At 39.6% G+C, this 21,218-nt stretch overlaps 1 protein-coding gene across 11 annotated transcripts in view; it reads left to right on the top strand.

Annotated features, from left to right (window-relative positions):
- The first annotated feature begins 1,144 nt into the window (after positions 1-1,144).
- LOC122537889 (protein-L-histidine N-pros-methyltransferase) overlaps positions 1,145-21,218 on the top strand; it is a 40,945-nt gene continuing 20,871 nt past the window's right edge. For all 11 annotated transcript variants that reach the window (XR_006308717.1, XR_006308718.1, XR_006308719.1 and 8 more), the window contains exons 1-2: positions 1,145-1,502; positions 15,146-15,357. Coding sequence is in view for 4 of the 11 variants with exons in the window: in XM_043671530.1 (XP_043527465.1) it covers positions 1,311-1,502; positions 15,146-15,357 (404 nt within the window). In the remaining 7 variants the exon portion in view is untranslated. The remainder of the gene's footprint in view (positions 1,503-15,145; positions 15,358-21,218) is intronic.

Here is a 21,218-nt window from a genome sequence, read left to right on the forward strand (position 1 = left end):
TAAAAAAATCTCATTTCTCCCGGTAACGAGGGGTAGCGAGCAATTAATGTCAACGGCGAAAATGATTTATGGGGTGAGGAGGGAAAGATGTAGGTCGTAGGCGAGAGGCTAGCTTATCATAAATTAATGAATTATCAGTGCTCGGTATGGAGAGCACGAGGGAGGAAGGAACGCGCGCGCACGTGGTACGTCAATATGGTATTTAAAATATTCATCGATGCACTCCGATGTACAAGAAATTTTCTCTAAGCCCTATTTATATCACGTAAAACTTTTATGCTTGCCGATAATTTCCTTTGGAATGAAAGCACCGATGAAAAAGAAAATTGAAACAATAGTGTACAATAACTCATCACTCATCGCCAGTTATTGAGAATTGTATCAATTTGATCATTTATGATTCTTACCAGAAATTCAATTAAAACGTATATTACGCATAGATCATCTCCAGTTTGATCATTTATGGTTCTTGCCAGAAATTCAATTAAATTGTATATCATACATAGATCATTTCCAGTTTCTATTTAACTAAAAAATCATTAACAAGAATATAAAATCATTAACAAGAATATAAAATAATTGAACTAGATCAAAATGTACGTTCACCAGCGAAATATGACTTAGTAAAGTAACATAGTACAAATTAGAATATTTCACCATTTACCTTGATGTATTCTTTAACTTTTATTCATTTTACTATCTTTTTCTCAAAGAGATAATAATTCTGAAAGAGAACATAATTCTTTTCCTCATTTACGATCTATTAAGAAGACGCCTAAAATTAAAGACTCAAATTAAAATGATATTCAAATTAAAATTAGATTTAGAAAATTAAACTTTAAAACCTTAAAACCTTAACCTTAAATTGAACCTTAAGTTAAACAACTTAAAACCTTAAATTAAACAACTTAAAAAGAATGAAACATGAGTGTGAAAACATACGTTGACTCGGAATTGTTTTTATCACTTATTTTTTAATCAGTATGCTCATTTGTTTTATATACGAATAAAAAGTAGATACACAACACAAATATTGTATTTTTCCCAAAAATCGTGTCTCTCTCTAAACGTTATTGCATATTCCTACATCGTCGACTGTAGCTGCTTACGGGAAACATAACTGACCAATCAACCTGTAGGAGGCGCCACTGTCGCCAACATGGCCACGTGCTAGACGTGTTTACGCGAACTGCGTCATCTTTCGTATTTTTCTTGCTCGTACACCAGAGTGTTAGCAACGAGATTACGGTGCTGAGTATCGTCATGTCATGCGTGTGTGACTGACAGTCATTAACGTGCTCCTCGTGGGCATGGCGGGTGTGGATGCGCCTCTACCACGGTGCACCTGCAACGTCAGGAATCTGGCTACCTGTTCCGCTGTCAATCAGGATTCACCCACGAGTAGAGTCGTAAGAAGTTACAGGCCACATGGAAGCCTCGCCAGATTACTTTACGACAAACAGAAGGCGGACGAACAGCTCGAAGCGTACGACAAAACTCAGGTAAATACTCAGCGCAATGTAACTAGGTTACATTTCCAATTCAATCCTACATATCTGTACCTAAACCGCGCGTACTCCGTTCTTCATATCGCCGCCTGAGGTCACGTCAGTGGCCTCAGGACCGTAGATACATTATGGTGTCTCCGAATACACTGTTACAATTATATAATTTCTCTTTTTTTGTCCTTTGCTTGGACGATTCATGAAATATTCAACCATCAAATTAATTTTACAATGAACTCGTTCTTAATAGGCACGCATATGTATGTAGATGTATTTTGATGTAAAAGAAATTCACGTTATCATTTCACACGTTACTTGGCCCTCAAGTTCGATACAGGTTTGGTCGTGCTATGTATATTGAAATCTGGAATTTGTTTAGTGGGTCAGATAAGATAGCAAAATTTCGAATGCAGCTGGTTCATGCGTTATTTTCGTGTTATTATTCGACGCTTAACCAAAGTACGTTTCTTGCTGACCTTAATTTAATTGAAATGACGTCGAGAAGAAATGTTTTTTTTTTCTCCGAATGAAGAATAAAGAACCTCTTGAATCTAGTCCTGGTAAATTCCGAGTGGCGCACGGGCCAACAGGATAATTGAGTTGCCGGGGGAGGAAGTAGTCACTATGGCGAAAGCAAGAGGGAGGGAGCAAAGAGAGCGGTAATAATTAGTACAATTACCGCACAAGGCTAACCACTGACTAGCCTCTCCTTCCTCGAACGACGCTACTCAAGAGTCAAGAGCATGCTCGGTAATTATGGGATAATTACGTTCTTGATATTCCTGAAACATCCTCAAACACTGATCCGGACCACTATCCAAAGTGTCTCGCTTCGCTCTATTTATAATTATCCGTCCCTACGGCTCCCTCCAATTTAACTTTTTTTCGAAGTCACGGTCGGTCACGCCAAGACTGTGATCATGCTACATCTATGAAAGCAGTCATAAGTCAAAAGTCTGCGAGCTTGGATACCGTTAGTAACGCTAGTTAGTTGCACAACTTGGAACGTCCATTCTATTAATACCGACGACAGCGTGTCATAGTTCGCGTTTTGAGTCCTCGTTGCCACGTGATTGTGAACAGCGTTGAAAATGATGGTGCAGTTAGAAAAAAATAGATTCTTGATCCGACTGTAAAATAAAGTTAACATGGATAATTGAATTCAGAGGTCGGCCAGGTGAGATAAGATTAAGAGTGTTTGAAATGGAGGGAACTTAAGATGGTGGGAGGGTAAAATTTCTTTGATTTCTGTGATAAAAAAAATATTCTTGAATTATTTTGAAATCAGAAGTTACGCGTGATGTTTCGCTTAGGTTCTTTAGCAAAACTCTGAAAAGTGAAATGTATTTATAATATATAGTATCACATGCACGTTTGGTATTCGTGTTTTTTTTTTTTTTCTATTTTCAATCATTAAGATTATAACTTTCTGCTATAAAACTTTTTTTTAAATGTATCTGCCTGAAGAACGATGAGGCGTTATAACCTGTTTCTTCAACTAATTCACGTTAAAATTTCATGTTTAAAATTCGCGAACGAATAAAATTTCCATGTTGCCGAAATTCCTCGCGAAACGAAGTCTCGTAAAGTTTTTGTCCTCCAGTCTGAGCCACGCTTTGAGCTTATTTCTACCTTCAAACAACAATCTCGAACGCGTCTTTTACATCTACGTCGTTTCACATCCGGCCAAAAGGAAAAACAGGGGAAAAAGAAACACACCCCTTTACGTTTTCCATTACGTAGCTACATAGGTTGGAAATCCGTAGAAAGTCGACTGGCACGCCCGACGCGTCCGATCGCGTATTTATTCATCTAGCGGAAGAAAGAAGCTTTTATCGGTGTTTGCGAGAACCTTTTGCCGCGCGACAGAGAGCAAATCGATTCGGAGAGCCGCTCGCTCGAGCAGGTGCTCGCAGGAAAAGGGAAGAATCCCATTCGGTCGCGTGAAACGAGAAATTTGAAATTCGTGCAGAGGGACGCCCCCGCGAGATTTCCCTCAACCCTCAAAACGCCGACCGAAATCGAGGCGAGACGTCGCTTCTCTCCCTCTCCTCCCACCCTCCCATCCTTGCGTAGCAGGCACTAGGTGGTTCTCTGTGAACCTGCCATCGCCTAATATCCCTGAGCAGTCTGAAAACTTTACTCTCAGAGCCGAGTGGCGTGGATGCGTCGACCCAGTGGTGTTTTAAGGTTTTTAAAAGACTGCTGGCACCGTTCGTTTCGCTTGCGGATCCTCCTCTGCAAGAGAGAGACAGCGGAATAGAGAGAAAGAGGGTCGCGTAGGGCGCTGCTTTGAAATATTAAGTGACTGATGGATGAGACTCCTGAGGGGAAGAAAGAGAAAGCCCCTATACCCGAGACAACCACCACTGCAAGATGCTTCCGTTCTTTTTGCGTTCCCTAGCCCTACACGAGAGTGTGTCCCATTTCTTAGAAAATTTTAATTCGTCTTCGCCGTCAACCAGCTCGCGGGAAAACGCGCGTATCTCAAACTCGCTCGTAATGGTAATGTAGCAGCACTCGTGATAATCACGTTTATTACCTTCCTGAAGTGTGGCAAAGGGAAGTTCTGATTGCGAGCAACTTTGGCGAGGTTAATGACGATTCGCTTTGACCATGAATTTCTCTGTTTGCTTGATGAGGTCCAACTGGTAACAGTGAAACGCAGTTTTAAGTTTAACCTTCTTACGTCCAGGGTATCTCACGATGCAATGTTAATTACGTAACGTTATGGATGAGAATATGAATTGCAGAAAGAAAGATTACATCGTATAGTAATAACGTTAATTGGGATCAAGAAAAGATGTCATAATAATTAACAAAATATGCAAAATAAGGACAGTTATTATATGAAAATTATTTGTTAATGTGGAGCCGATATTTTTCAGTGAACTTGCAAAGAAATATTTTATGGTTTTCGTCTATTATGAATATTAAGAATTTCGAACAGGCTCAAAGAGGCTACGATTATGTAACGTTGGAAGAATGTAAATATTACGTACTGTCTAAGAGGAAGAGATTATTTTTGAACGTGAATTATAATTTTTCAAAGATTATTTTTTCTCTTAAGCTTTGTGTCGTAACGATGTATTTTGAAGTAGGTGAGAATTTAAGCGGAATTGCGTTATGGCACGTTAAATTTAACTGTGATCTGCACTGGTCAAGAATCCGGATAACAACTTCTATTTGTGCTCTTTACGCAAAAAATAAAATGTTAATTCGCGAATATTAATTGCAAACGAATCTCAATCGAGTTTTTTAGAATGCAATAATATTTTATTTAATACCATCATAATTTAAAAGACTTGTAGCAGTAAAGCTTGAAGAATATTTATCTGTCGTATTATTTATAATTATCGATCGTACGTTATTTTAAAAATACCAACAGAAACTTGTCTTTTTACTAATTGTAATTCAAACAATTTCTGACACGAAGAAACATAATATAATATATTGTTAATAGTATAGCTTAGGGACAAATAAGTACTCCTTTCTAACAATGCTCTTTCTAATTAATACTCAAATAAGATTGAAGCTCCAATTGCAAGCGAATTTAAATTCTCAATTCTTCTCCATTCTATATGTCGAAACATGAAACAATTCATCAAAATAATCAACTATTAACGAATATTATTCGTATTACAGTGCGTATGTTACAAGAATTCATTTCAATGTCAATCTCTCCCGTAATAACACTGTACGATAAAACCTCAAAAAAAAAAAAAAAGAAAAAAATAAAAAAGAAATCACAAATGACAGTTTGCAAAACGACGGACACAATGATTCGTCACGTCCATCCAAGAAGCACAAAGAAACGCAAACGACAGAAATAAGTGTACGCGGCCGCGTATTCATAGGCTTCGAAGCGCGTTTCGAGATTAATCTCGCGTATGACAAATATACAGAGAGGCCGAGTATTCAGCAGTGGGGAATAAGCACGTGACACGCATAAGCTTAGACTAAATAACGACGATGTAAATAATATCGAGTCATGGTAGTGATTACGCGTTGCGCAGTTGCCGAGAGCACAATGCGACGAACGAATCTAGAGGAGAACGAAGACGAACATAGCGACCCGCTATCGTTCACGCGACGACGTGAAATTGTTTCGAGACAAAGGACAAGCACGGCGATGATACAGCCGCGCGTTTATGGCCACGGGAACGAAATCTAGGATCTTTCACGGCACTTTCGCGAAAGAAGATGTTGTCGGGGACCGCGATAAATTCCTATGGCCGGGTGGATCTTCGTGGATTTATCAAGTTGTATAATCGCGGGCGCGCGTCCCGTGCGCGAGCATGCGTGCGCAGTGGTCTCGCCAGTCTCGAAAAACTGATTTCTGGACTGTAGATCCACGCTCGATCCGCCGAACAAGTCGTATTTATGTCTTTATTCGTACGCCGGATACCGGTTTCCACCGTTGAACACCGATCCATTCGGCGGGATTCTTGTGCGCGTACACGATACGCTTTGTCGCCGAAACTTCTTGCGCACGGAGACGCGAGCGAGTCTCCTCCGATGCGAGGAGAGGGCCGGGTCCCGCCGACCGATTTGAAAGTCGCGGGGCAAAAAACCGCCTTTCGAGCCAAGACTCCGAAGGCTCGGTGAAACGAAGAATTTCATTAAAGCCCAGGCCCTTTTGGTATTTCGTATTTTTGCACGTTTCTTCCACGCCGGTTTCCTGCGAAAAAGTGAGGAGACGTTAGTCTGAGGATATTTTTATTTTTACTTTTCTTGTCATTAGGAGTTGATTCTTCCTTCATTTAAATTGGTGATTTTAGACATTTAGTGTTGTGAGATTTGGTCCATCATTTTTTTTTTCTTTTTTTCTTTATTTAAACATTACTATGAGAAAAAAAAAACGACACTTTGTCAATAACTGACTACAGTTAACGAATTTACGATGCCAGTAGTAATTTTTTATTTGCCACAATAACTATTACTCGGTATTGTACGTCATTGCGGAAGTACAATAACGTACACCAATAAAATCAATTGGCAAAAAAATATTGTGCAAACCGGATTGATCCGAGGTCCACTAACAGATCAATTACGCCGCCTTCATCCTGGTGATTTCGGCGAATTCAAGGTTTATTAACACGTAGTAAGGTATATCATTTCAACCACTTATATCTCTGAAATTGTCGAACGGACACGTTTTATGTGTTGCGCGTGATAGCAACGAGTTGCCATTATCCTGTAAAAGTAGATCAAAATTGAAGTGATACATTTTGGAGCTATTGAATATCCCGTAAGCGATGTTTTTAATCAGTAATCAGATCTGGTAATAACAGAGGATAAATTCAATTAAATTTTTGTCTTTTTTTTTTTACGTAATGCTAAAGATCTTTTACAATAGAATTTAAATTATCCTTTGTGTCTAAGATTGATTTTTCAAGGGCGATTTGCGCACTTTGCTTTTATTTATGGGTGTATATACCTAATTAAATTTGTTAACAAACATTATCTCGAATATATCGACTGACAAACATAGAAAATCCAGCAAAAACTTGGAAAATTCGTTAAAGAAAAGTAATCTACAACCAAAATTTTATTTACTTAGAAAGGAACCAAATTGCAATTAAACGAATAACAGATGCGAGTAACAAGATCATTTAACAATACATCATTTGAAACATATAAAACATAAGAAAGGTATAATCTGCAACATGCAAAAATAGAACGACAATACTTGGATCATTTGTTATTGAAATCGTTATCTTAAGAAGAATTCACAGCGGCGGCAATAGCGCCTGATAAACAATCGATTATTGACTAACTTTTTTATCTTCCTACGAAGATCGAACGTCCCACTCAACCATTATCCACAAATAAAAGGAAAATTCAATCTTTTCAATCTACGCTAAAATTTGTTCATAATTTAATTGTCTTAATATCTAGAAACACTTTCATTCTCAATATTGCGTCTTTGAAACAATTAAACAATCGCCTCCGCTATCCTCCTAGACGAAACGATAGAGGTTCTTTTTTATCACACGTGTGGCAAGTGTGGTGCCCGCGGGATCGAGATCGAGATCGAGATCGAGGAGCAACACATTTCGGAGCCTCTCGTTAACGTGGTAGCTCGAGCCGATAAACGTGGAGGGGGGGCTCGCCGCGACGAAGGCTGTCAAAGTGACGCGTGGAATAGTTGGTAAAACGAGATTGCCGCATGCAAGGTGTTATCCTTCGCGACAAGGTAAATTAGCGAGTGTACAGAAGATTTTCGCGCACAGCCTATACTTGTTACAAGCTCCAACAAAGGCATATCGCTTTCGATATATCGTTCCTTTCGAACAACAAAGCGGCGAGGACACCAACCGAACGAAGGGAAAAGAAAAAAATCCGAGAGGAAAGAAAAAGAAGTATTAACAAGTTACGAACAACAGCCTCGTGAACGTTACGAAGAGAAAGAAAAATATATTATCCGATGCACGGAGAAGAAGACGATAGTCCTTTCCGTACGCGAACACACGACCGATCGATGAAGAGAGGGGTGAGAGGGTGAAGAAGGCTGTCATAAAGGCCGTGGAAAACGTTGGAAAGCCTGTTGAAAAAAGTCTGAGAAAGGGGACGATGAGACGGTCGGAGCGGCACACATCGTAATTTGCAAGTTATTTTACGCGGCTATACGGATCGGATAACGAAGCCGCGGGACGGACACAGATCGTTATCGGCTCGTTCTCGAAATATTCCTCTGGGGCACCGCCGGTAAGTCGAGGAACGTAGGTACAGAGAGTAGATACGTAACCAGAGAGTGCTCTTCCAGCCGTTTCACGCATGATCGATCGCGTCTCGCGCCGGCCAAAGGGACTCCAAATGATTATATCGGTTCCATCCGTGTTTACTTGTACAGGGTGTTTCAGAGAAGGTTGAATATCAGTGGGTCCAAATATCATTAATTTCGGAGAATTGAAAGACAACTCATTTTCATCAATGACGTGCGTACTTGCAGCATGCAAAAGTATTCGAGCACAGACGAATGTAAGGATAATTATTAAAAGAATTATTTTGAAATTCCATCCAGTATAATAAAACTTGACGTATAAGTAAAATCTAGAAAATATTTCTCACAAACGTAATCTCAATATCCAATGAAATCTTTAACACATATTAATATATGTTTGCAGTAAATGTCTTGTAAATTTTATATAATCGTGACGGTAATGTTTCGTGATGAATTTCAAGATATTTTATATAACACAATATAAGATAGTACTTCACTGATGAAAACGTCTTACAACAATTCCAAAATTAATAATATTTAAATCCACGTTTGTTAAAACGTGTTTGCTTTTTTATTTGATAGGTGCTTCTAATGTTTAGCGTCAACTTTCTGAAACACCTTGTATATAGCTGTGCTGGCTGATAACGATCCGATTCATTTTGCATCATCGCGGATGGCACTTGCAAATAATTTCGAATCCACCATGTACGAGAACGATCGTCCGTGAAATAGTTATAGCTTTTTCTCGAGCGGAACCAACTATGCCCAAGAAGATAGTTGATTACGATTGGTTTAGCTACGTGTTCAGCCCTGATACTGATTTAAAATATTGCAAGAAAATGCCTGTTCTTCTGACACGTGTGGTATTAGAAATTTATTTAGTCGGACTCGACGTACGGGTGTTATTATTTAGTTCGTATTAGATTTTATTTGTGACTGTAAACGTTTGTAATTATATAATTAGCTAGTGCATATTTTAATATTTTATAGAAGTACGTAGAAATAAAAATTTTAGCTATGAACCAATTCCAGAACTACCTTTTTATTTGGTTTCGAGATTAAATACGCATTCGTGTCATCATTTTAAATATTTCAAAAATATTGACTATCGTAAACAGACTATTTATGCAAAATTGAACTTCCTTTCACCCATCGTATTTTGAATATTTCACATGTCTTTTTATAATATATTCAGTACATTTCTTCTGTTTTAATTGTTCAATAAATGCGCAAAAATTTACGATTTAGTTATTTAATTTTGTCTTAAATTTTGACAAAACTTCGTGGATTTATCACCTATCTTTGTACGAGTACCTACAAGGCAAGCCACATAAATGTGACAAAGACAAGACTTGCTTTCACGATACAGAATCTTCGTTGTAGAGTCGCTGCTATCGTAGATCATATCGACTGCCTGGAGGATTTAGGAAACTGGAATTACCTCTCTTTTCGCGCAAACGAACTGATATTCTAGGCGCGGCCAGCTTCGTTAGCCGATCGTCGATCTCGATGGAAACTCCTCACGGTTAGTTACACCGACGCTTTTTCTGCACACCATTGCTTTTCCAATCAAGACTCTCCGTGCCGAAATGCTCGCAGCGTGAATCTTCTGAAAAAGGGCACCGACGTTTTTGCGCCATCGCCTTCCGTTATTATTGCTCCACTCTTCCGCAGTAAAAAGAAAATTAATTGAAATTTTTCTTTCAACTGAAAGTGTCAGTATACGTCTATTGATTTTCAATAAGAATAGCCTATACGCATAGAGAAGATAATGTTCCTTTCTTGTTATTGAATGTACGTGGGGATTTAATAAATAAAATGAAGATCACGCGATAAGATTATTTTCACGTCGCTCGATTTAAGTTGACTTGCTGACACCTTATTAATTGAAAACATAATGCAAAGACATATTACTTTAAATCTTGAATCTGTATAAATCTGTAATAAATCTGTCTTTAAATTAAATATATATATATATATATATTCTTGCTATTTATCTTCGTATCTTATAGATTTAAAGCAATATATCTTAATATATTTAAATCTAAATTTAAATATGTTAAATATATTACTTTAAATCCATCAAATACAAAGATGCAAGAGTATACGTATCTAATTTCTGAATCGGGTAAAAGAGTAGAACATGAATCTTTTAGTGATTCTCCTATAAAAAGTGAAAGATGAACTGTTACATGTTTTTCTCTATAGTCCTCGAATCGTATAAATTTAGTATTCAAAAATTACAGAAATTAATGCAAAAATTGGCAGCGCTAAACCTGCACGATGATATAAATCTTTTTTTAAAAGTCTCCAACACCTCGAGCTAGCGAAGTTGATAGTGGCATTGATCGACAAAGGAAGAAGAACACTGGAAAGATCGTTGGCTCGAAACGTGGAAAACGGGTGGAGAAATCTGTAGCATTTGCATCGGCAGGGTTAATCTTCAGGGCATATCGTTGGTCGTCGTCGTGGTTGTTGGTGAAATCACGCGGCAAGTTCAGAAACGTGGAAAGATGGCGTCGATCCTCTCACACGGCGCCAATATAACGCCCGTTGGCTCGCGCCCGCCGCTGCTGCCGCCTGCAGTAATAACATAATGGCACAGGAAGAGAATGCGTTTGACTCGCGATCCAACACGACTCCGGAATCCGAAGAGTTCCACGTACGAGCGGCCAAACATCCCTAGTATTCCTCGCGAAAAGCATAAACCACTCGACGAGCGTTGTTTATCGTAGACAATTTACGCCAGGTTTACGCGTGCTCCCTCCGCCGCCCTCTCGATCCCTGAACACTGGAGAGAGATTTCCAGAAAAAAGGAGCACCGAGGGAAACTCTCGCTTCATTGAAGGAAACCAACTATGTGCGCGTGTACGTAACAATGATCGAAAGAGAGAGAACGAGATTCAAGATTTCGCGATTCGATTTACCCTTGGCAGAATTCCATTTTATTGGACGAATGCCGGATACCTGAAAGTATAAATGATCCAGTGAGCAAGATATAATCGCGGGGACAATGCGTGCCGTGCTCGTTAATTCTTTCGTTGTTAATTAACTGTTGCACAACTGTGCGCGATCAGTAAAGATTTATTATACTTGCGTACAACAAACGTATCGCGATATCATAAAATATGATATTCAGTGAGTAAATTGTTACAAGAATCTATGTGATTTAATTTAAAAAAATCGATAATCTGTGAGTCGAAGAAATTATCAAGCACAATTCACATCATTTGGAATTTCGACGAAAACAATCTGCAATTTAGGTATCTTTCTTTAAAAGCAGTATATTGATGTTGTGATATATGAATTATTATTTAACATCGAAATATTACACGAAGGAGTAAGTTGTAAGTAGGACAATCAAAAATATCGTAACCTTGAAATACTTCCCCATTGACGAAGAATAATACGATGCCACGGGTTATATGGCTAAGTTTACGTTTCACAAGTTTTCCTATGCACTGCAGTGTAGCGCCATAAAGAGGCACATAACCATTTCGGGCCAAGTGTGTTGAACACGACCTCTGCACAGACCTCGTACAGTCGAATTGTGACGTGAAATTTCTTTTTCGTTTTTAGCTCGCCTTAAGTACTGATTATCAAGCACGTTTATCGCATTGCTTTTTACTTTCCATTCTTCTTTTTCTTCTTCTTTTTTTTTTTTCTTTTGCTTTTACGATACCGTGTTTCACGTTGAAACTTTGTTGACTGAAAATAATTAGTGATTCTTCTAAGAAAATGATTCGCTTTATATTTACAGTAAGAGTCGAAAGTGAGTATACAACTAATGGATTATTTATTATTAAGACTTATTATTATTACCAAGTATTTTGGAGTATTTATTACTATTATTTAGTATAAGTAATTTAGTATCACTACTAAGACGAAGTGATAATGTGACAGTGTAATATGATGTTTATAACATTTCAAACATATGAGACAAAAATCTAAAGAAAATACAGAACTTGTAAATATTAAACATGACGGAGATAATATTATGATCTGGAGTAGCACGGCACAGTTTTTGTTCATTGTCAAATTAATTAAAAGTTTAAAAAAAAGTTAATTTTTACTGTACTACGGACAAATCCAGTGTTTCAGTATATCTTAAAATCAAATTTAGCTGCAACTATTATAAAAATCACACTGTTAGATTTACGAGATTTCTCTTTGAACAAGATCATGACTAAAATTTCTAAGGAATCCCGTGCCTTCAAGATGTATATTCACTTTTGACTCTCACACATAAATACCCTTCCAATTTAATCAGCTTCCCGTCAATTTAATCAGCACCCCGTACATTATTTTCGTTTCATCTAAATCAGAAATACACGTGATGTAATACCAAACTTGGAATGCAAATGTAATACTTAATACGTACATACACGTACAGAAAGATGGTGGCGTCGTTTGTCGATGGGCACGCTTGAGACGTTGATTTAGATGAGCGTGATTTCCGAGTTGGCTACTTGTTGTCCGAGAGTGCGGAGAGAAGCGATTGGTGCGTGCACTGGAACTACAAGGAAGGTGCGCAAATCTGATTCCCTTTTACTCCTTCCCTTCGACCGTTTCGCCCTGTCTCTGTCCGGCAGAAAGTCGCCACTAATGATACAAAGAGGAATGCTGTCCGCGCGCTTTGGTGCGAGCACTTCTCGCGGTAGCCATTTGTAATTTCGCAGGTGAGAAAAAGGGTGGCGAAAAAGTCGAACGAAATGGCAAGGAGATGTTGTACTCGCAATTAACGACGCACGCTGCCAGCTATAATTAAAATCGTACGCCACTCCTTCCCTCTGTCTCTCCATCCTTCTCCAAGCATCAGTCGCGGCTTGGTAGATTGCTGATTTTCAGATTCCGACGACCACCTTCCCTTTGTCACTGTTCCAATTCAATTACCAGGGAAAAGTCGTCGAGAGTTCATTAGAGTAATGATCGAGTTACATGATTCATTGCTTCGACAGCCGGCCGGTAGTTTCTTTCTCGAGTTCTCGGTTAATTTAATTAAGGTGTTGGCTCGAGATGAGTAATCTGGGCGAGGCTATTGCGCCACGTATTTGTTGCTCTGAATTCGTCAGCTTCTTATTTCAAGACTTTTATCTTTCCATCTGACGCCTTTATCTTTCCCAGCGAAATATTGTCAGCGTCCATGTATCGCAAGGAAATTGCACGAACGATAACAAGAAAATAATTCTTTTTACGTCCAGAGCAACTGTCGCTTTTTTTACGTACATAAAGTAAAAACTAATCTATCCGTTTCGATAATTGTATCTCGTTCCATCTTCAAACAGACTCCTATCGACAGATTGTTATAACGGATTGCGTTACCTCCGAAGCGAGTTCGAAACTCAACACGAAAGTGCAAGGCGAGCAAACAAGCAAATCGGGAGGCAGCAAAACGAAAAGGAAAGGTTAGGAAATCAGAGAACCCGACGATGACAGAGTCGACAGAATATTACAGAGGTTTGCCAGGAGTTAATTCCCCGGGGGCCGAGAAGGGACTGTTTTAATTAGAGAATCTAATTGATGGCCGCGTACGGCGCGGCTGCCGAGCAATCCATAAACGACTTCTTAGGGCCGCGCACCTGGGCACCACGGCGTTAATTACTCTCCTTCTGTGGCCGGGTCCTTCCATCTCCATTCTCCGCCTCATCCTCCTCTTCCTTCATCGTTACTCTCGTTTTTTTTCCCAAGGTCTCTTGACTTGCGAGCCTGAAAGAGGTACAGCTTGAATATAATGGGGTGAGAGAGCAAAGAAAAAAAAAAAAATTAAAAGAAAACAGAAAGAGAGAGAGAGAGAGAGAGGGAAGGAACGATCGACTTGCGAAGAAAGAAGAAAGGAGGACGCGTATAAAGAAAGAGAGAGAGAGCGAAGGGAAGAATGGGGCGGCAAGGGGGAGAGAAAGCAACAAGTGTCCCCCGTCGCGAGGCGCAAAAGCATTCCTAATTACGCCCCTGCCCTTGGAGCGAAACGAGACAAAAAGCGCGTTGATTACATTTTCGTATAATTTCATCGGTCGGCGCTCGCCATTAAGAGCCACCACCGCGCGCAAATTAGATCGATTCCTTAATGCCCCGGGCCGCGTAATTGGTTCTCATTCTCGGAAGCTGACGGTGAAATCGGATATCTGTCGTGTAGCCACAGCCACACTGGACAGAGCCAGACTGTGGCAGTGTGCTGTTGCTGCTCCTGCTCTTGCTGCTGCTGCTGCTGCTGCTGCTGCTGGATGTTGTTGGTATTGCTCGCTCCTTGGATGCTTGGTGTGGTAGTGATGGTCGGTGGTGACCGCCGCCGCCGCTGCTGTCGTTGGTGCCAGTGGAGGACCGGTCAACGTAATTGCTTCTCCGACTGTTTTGCGGTTCCGCACCGAAACCGTTCGCCGGCACCAGAGGAATATCGTTAATGTCGCGATACGTGGCTCCGATAATGAAGCGAGAAACGCTTTTTGCCAGACACCTTGCGGGATGTTAATGAATCGCAAGGGGTCCACGGGGCTCTTATTTCGACGCATTAACCCACCGCGAAATTTTGCGGAGGCCGCGGTCTCGCGAAACCGTGATGCGTGTCGTGATTGCTTGCGAAATTGAAAATATTCTCTTGGTCGATATATAATAATACCCGCGCGCGCAGGTTCGAATCGGGGCCTCTCCGATTCGTTTGAAGTGACAAGCGTGCCTTTGAATTATAACTGAACGTGATGTATCGTCGTTGCGAACTGTTACATTAGGTCGATCGCCAGTTTTTGGGTCTAATAATACGAATACTTTCAAGTCGTTAATCCGTCAGGTTTATGGGATGTCTATTGGCTTGATTGGCGACAATACGATCCTTGCATTTTATTGAAACAAACGAGATAAATTATCGAAATGAAGAAATGTTGTAGATTGTATTTCATGTTGGGTCTTGGTTTTCTTGCAGTGGTACAAAGTAGACAAGGCGAAAATCCGGGAGGATTTGCTCCGTTTATGGATCCCCCTTGGAACAGGACTCCAACACGATCAACCTGACAGAACCGCCGAGATCTTCCTAACAAAATCCATCGAGCGATCGGACTCCTTGCCGCTGCAAGCGTGGCATTCCTTGGCAAGGTCCGCTTTGTCCTGGTTCATCAGCCGAACTTCCATAAATGGGTGAGTATTGCAAGCCACAATACGAAGAAGTCGGAAAATTACTGCGTCAAATACGTTATACGTTCTACTATTTGCATGTTTAATATTTTACGATAAGATAAGAGAACGCGAATGTATATTTTATTCGTAAAGATATTTTTTTCACTGATAAATGTTTTATCAGCGTGCATACTGTAACGTAACTGCGTAATATAATAACACCTATCTAATATCGATACAATGCTTGATTAAAATCTTATCTAAATTCTTTATGCTTCTATCATTTTCAAAGATTTACATTTTACTTAAACGCGAATTCTTTCAAAATCGATTTCAAAACTTTAAATTGATAATTTAGAAGCTAAACCAACCAAACGCATGCAACATATTGAAACATGTTACATTGTAACACGTAATATTATAACTCGTTCAACAAAAGAATATGCGTACCTTAATATAACACGTACCATTAGATCAGCAGTTAAAATTAACCAAATCGTTATGAAAATAACCAAAATATGTCGATTTTAGATACTTTATACTTTCACGATGATTCTCAAGCATAGAAATTGTTTAGTGTATTGCACTCGGTTGTCAACTCGAGAAACCATCAGTCTCTCCAACTACATACGTAAAACATATTTAAGAATGCAATTTACAATGCAAGAACGCGTCAGCGTCTCGATAATTTTGACAATGTTGCATGTGTGACCCTCGTGAGAGTCCGCCTTCTACGTGACACCTATCAATAATCTCTCCCCCGTACAACCGGAAGCAAACCCCGTGGAAAAATACATCCACCGACAACCCGCTGATCCATAGACTTCACCCTCGCGAGTATCTCTTTATGTCTTGCTACGGCAAGGCCTCGGCCTCGACCTTGCCAAGGCAGATCGTTTGCGAGGTGATGAAAGGAGGCTTTCCCTTCTCGCCGGTTAATTAATAACCACGCAGATACGATCTCCGCCTATCTGGCTGTCCGATGAGGCTCGACAACCTGGTGGCAAAGGCTCTCCTCTCTCTCGGTTGTGCCCCGGTTCAGGTGAGTCTCCTCCTCTCGACCGAGGGCTAGACAGGATAGAAAGAGAAGGAAGGAGAGCTCTAGCACACAGGAGGCACGAACGAGATAGAGACAGATGGCAAGGAGTATCTGGGCAGAGTGATAGGGAGGGGGGAGGGGAGAATGGTTATTGATGACCAGCTTTGTTTGCCCCCCCGAACCGTTTATTAAAATCCAACGCGGGTGATTAACCCCTCTCTCTCTCTCTCTCTCTCTTCGCGTCGCCCTGGCAGCTACCAGACGAAACACCTCCGCATCGCAGTGTGCCGCCTGTGTATATGGGATTGACCAGGGAACCGTTTATTAAAATCCAGCACGGTTATATCCGCGTGCTACTAGGCGGGACAGAGAGCGAGCCTGGCTGTAGTAGCCGTTCGCTCGCGATGAATTAGAATGACGAGCTGCTTTTCCTTTTTCTCTCTTTTTTCTGGCCGGACTTACCGGCACCGGCGTAGGTAGGATTGAGCAATTAACGCATTTACCGGGGACGGATATAGCTGGACGGAAACGTCGCAAGATGAATTTCTCACGAAACTTGGAGATTTCCTTTTGTCAAGTTAGGTTGATTTTTTTTACTGGTCGTTGATGAAAAACAACACGCAATTGCGTATTGCGAAAAGTATTTTGAAATTCTGAAATTTTGAATGCACAGCAGTGAGTTAATGAGCAGGCGAATGCAGATGTTGATGCGTATTTAGATTTACATTTACAGAAATTTCACTTTGTTACCGATTATCTGTCATAAAACAAATTATGAATTATTCTATTGGTTAAAAAAAAAAATATATTTTTATTGGAATCGTTACAATCGTGCAAATTAGAATTCTTTATAAGAAGAAAAGTAGAGAAACCATTTAAATTGGTAAAATCATACAAAAATATATATATATATATATATATATATATTGCAACATAAATTAAAGCATTACGAATATCAAATTATAAACTAAATTGCCAGAATATTTCAAACAATCCGTGAGGGAGAAATTCGTAATATCGGGTTAAATTTAAGAGGGGTATTATTCGCGATGTAAAACAAGGGAAGTAACTAAGCGTACACAATATTCCGCGTTCCAAATTGCATCGTCTTATCGGTTGGCCCTGTGCCGTGGAGTATCAAGATAACCTTCGTTTATATGTCCGAAATAATAATTCCACGATATCAGATAATTTTCGTTACGCTCGACCTCTTAACTTCCATAATCTCGCATTTGAGGTTGTTATTTTTAAAATAGGTCCTGTCGCACCTGTGTTATTTTCTTCCTAGCCACTTTCAATTCATTTACTTCAAGCGTATATATTGTTCTCGACTGTTATTTAAAGTCGGAGCTAGCTTAATCGAGAATGAATTTTCTTTCGATAAAAATTCACTACTGATGATTACTCCTATTTTTTACTATATTTCTATTGTTCTGCTGTTCAAATTTCACAACTTCGATTTATCGACGAGATCTTTTACGAATTATTTACCAAAATCAACGATAGTAAATTAAAAGAAATATCAACCTGCTACCAGACCCAATCAAATCCTGCTTTGAACGACAAACTCGATCTCGGAGGAAACTAGATCGATCCACGGTACATAGTGGCCTAATTCGATAATACTAGACACGCGTTTATTTTGACGCGATCAATCATCGACGCGGGGCCGTATTCCCCCTGTTTCCATCATGAAAATATCATACCGCGTCTCTCCATTGCACTGGAATTATCCCGCGTGAAAATTCCGCTCGCGCACGAAACAAAATTGCACGATAATGATGTCGTAACAACGTATACCGTGCAATTTCATCAGAACACTCCGTTAATGAATTTTTGGTTGAAAGAAGCCTGGTCTTTTCATTTTGCCAAAAATTTACAATTATCCGAAGAGTTGTTTAAGTTATCTGACGAGTTCGAACGAATTCTAATTCATCAAGTAACAAATTGGAGAATGAAAACTTCTATACAAACTATTCACAAATCGCCATTGATCATCACCAAACTTGAAACGTTGGATATATTTTACAAAAATATCATTCGAAAGGCAATATTGCAAATTGGCAAAATTATTTTAAAAAATGTTAAATCGGTCATTTTGATCGCTTTGGCAGTCCCAGTGTTAAACAGCAATTAGCAACCATTGTCCCCTGAACTTTTATTACACGTTATTCGCACGAGAGAGAACGTTGACACGAAGTGCAAGCCAGCAAACTAAGACGAGAAGAACGACAGAGTCACCTGGGTGACGTTCACGTGATGTTACAACGCGCTCCCGCTGAGAATATTAATTACATTCCCCTCACGACTGACCCCCTGCATCTTTGCTAGCTCCTGAGTCAGAAACCCGTTCTCTCGTCTCGCAAATTAATCATAATTAGCGATGAGATGTCCTCCGTCGGTTACCAACCAACACGAGAGGAAAAACAGCCAACGAGCAAAGAGATCGCGCGCGAATAGAAAAGATGAAGAAGAAAAGAGTTGCGTGATATTAGAAGAGTTAGCGGGGATCAGGAAGAAGAAGTAGAAGAACATGCAACTCTTTGGTCGATCGATCGGGTCTCTAAACTTTGCCTTCTTCGAATCTTCAACGCCACCTTGATTTCATTTTCGAACTTCGTTTCAGAACACACCGAATTTGTAACTTTCTTTAAAACGTGTGTGAAGATCAGCGTGAAAAGGCACGCTACATGCACATTCTTGTTCATCTTCTGCTTTTTCACTTTGTCACTTTATGATTGAACATAGAGATTTAATACAACGTGACACAATCGAAGAGGCAGAGTTCGATTATTCTGAGCAGAAGGTAACTTAAACAACTCGATCACGCTGTATTTTTGAATTTGTCAAAAAGCGTTGAGCCTTCTAGGGGAAAAAGGAGAGAGAGAGAGAGAGAAAAGAAAGAGTAGGAAGCTCCGAGTGGGGCGAAACTAAGGCAAGGCCCCGAGCGAAATTGCGCGCAATTTCCGAGGGACCGGCTAGCAGGTGAGGGCCCCGAATGTCGAACCGAATCGTTTCGCAGCTCCTCCGATGTCAATTAACAATGATTGCTACGTCGACGTCGAACGGCCATTACTTCTAATTGTCCGCCGGAAATGTTCTCCTTGAACCAGCGAGTTTCTGTTATTTCCACGGCTCCGCGATTGTATCCAGAATGCAAATTCGGTCGTTACTGGCTGTTTGCTCCGCGGAAACACGGAATAATTATAGCCCGGTCTATTACCGTTTCACTTCTAATGCCGGTGTTTCGTCGGCCTGCCCACCCATCGTCGATGCGTGCCTTCGCCCTGCTTTATCCTACCACTTTTGATAGCGTTCCGCGAATGGACGAAAAGCGAAAGAGTCGTGATCAACGAACACGGTAATTGAATGTTTCGCTTTCTCGTAACTTTTACAAGCGACGAGATACTCGCTACTCGGCTTCTGTCTGTTTGCGATCGTTTGTACGATAATTCGTGATTAAATGATTCTTTGAATAAATACGCGCTCGAGAGTATCGAGAAAATTTTCAGAGAGGATTTTCATCCTACAGATGATTTTTATGAAATTTGTTCTCTCGAACTGTGGATGTAATATCTGATGTTATTATTATTCACATCAACAAAAGTAATCTACATTCCTTTCTACATAAGATATTTGTCTGCAAGTTGCGTTGTTTCTTCAGAATTTTTATAAAAACACGACAGACATTGTTAACCTATCGAATATTAAAAAATACAAGTGAAATAAGTCATGGTTTAACAAAGATATAGGTATTAGTAAATAATAGTACCTACAGAGTAGATCCTTGAAATACCTAATAATGTCTATTAATTGACCAACAATGTAATGAAGAAAGTAATTGAGTTGCGCGAGAAGAGAGGGTGGGAAACGTCCGATCGATCGTAACAAAGTGAGACAAGGAGGTCTAACAGATTCTGAAGTCAGATGAAACACAGTAGCTAGTTTTTGTGTCGGGCCCCGGTCGTGTACAGAACTTCAGAATGGTTGTCAGTACCTGCTAAAGGAGAGGATGATCAAGGGAGAAGGGGCTGTTTAGTTCCGCGCGCCACCTGTTATCTCCCTGTCTCCTCTTCGACCTCCCCTCTTTTTTTGTGAACCTGACTTCCAAAGGGTGATCAGATCCACGTTCTCTCATACACAAGAGTCTTCTTGCCGAGCCACGGAGCTAACTAATTCAACGCGTTCCAGAATTTGCAAACTATACCTGCCTCGTGATTGAAAATTTTTCACGATTCAAGTATAGTTGGTTGTCGATAAATTGTGTCGATATTGCGCGGCTTGTTATTTTATTTGTGGAAGTGAAGAGATGTGAAATTTATCGGTTTCACACTTTTGTTCTACTAAGAATTTAGAGAGAAATTTTGTTCATTATTTTAGTAGGCATCTTAAACAGTAGTACAAGCTTGTTTTGTTAATTTTTTTTTTTTCAACTTCCAACAGTAGCAAGAGAAAGTTAGTAATCGTATTCTTTAACTCTATAATATAAAATTAAATTCTTTTGCTAAGAGATATTGATTACCTACAGATTTTAGATTTTGCCCAATTTCTTTACTTGATCGAACGATTCTTTTTTTTACAATAAATATACATGATTATACGAAATTTTTATTATTAATAATAAATATATATATATATATATATATATATATGATTTTCAATCTTTCGAACTTAATAAAAATGTAAAGCATAACATATAATCTTATTTCAAGATAATCTCGTTTAGAGACAAGAAACTCCAAATGGAATAGATAAAAATATTCCAATTCTCGTTCAATTTATTAGGTCTACATAGATATTAAGTATACCTTCCATTTTTGAAAGTTGTCTCAGCTGAGAAACA

This window comes from Frieseomelitta varia, unplaced genomic scaffold (genome assembly GCF_011392965.1).
Source record: "Frieseomelitta varia isolate USP_RPSP 00005682 unplaced genomic scaffold, Fvar_1.2 scaffold_937, whole genome shotgun sequence".
In the NCBI taxonomy this organism is placed as follows: domain Eukaryota; kingdom Metazoa; phylum Arthropoda; class Insecta; order Hymenoptera; family Apidae; genus Frieseomelitta; species Frieseomelitta varia.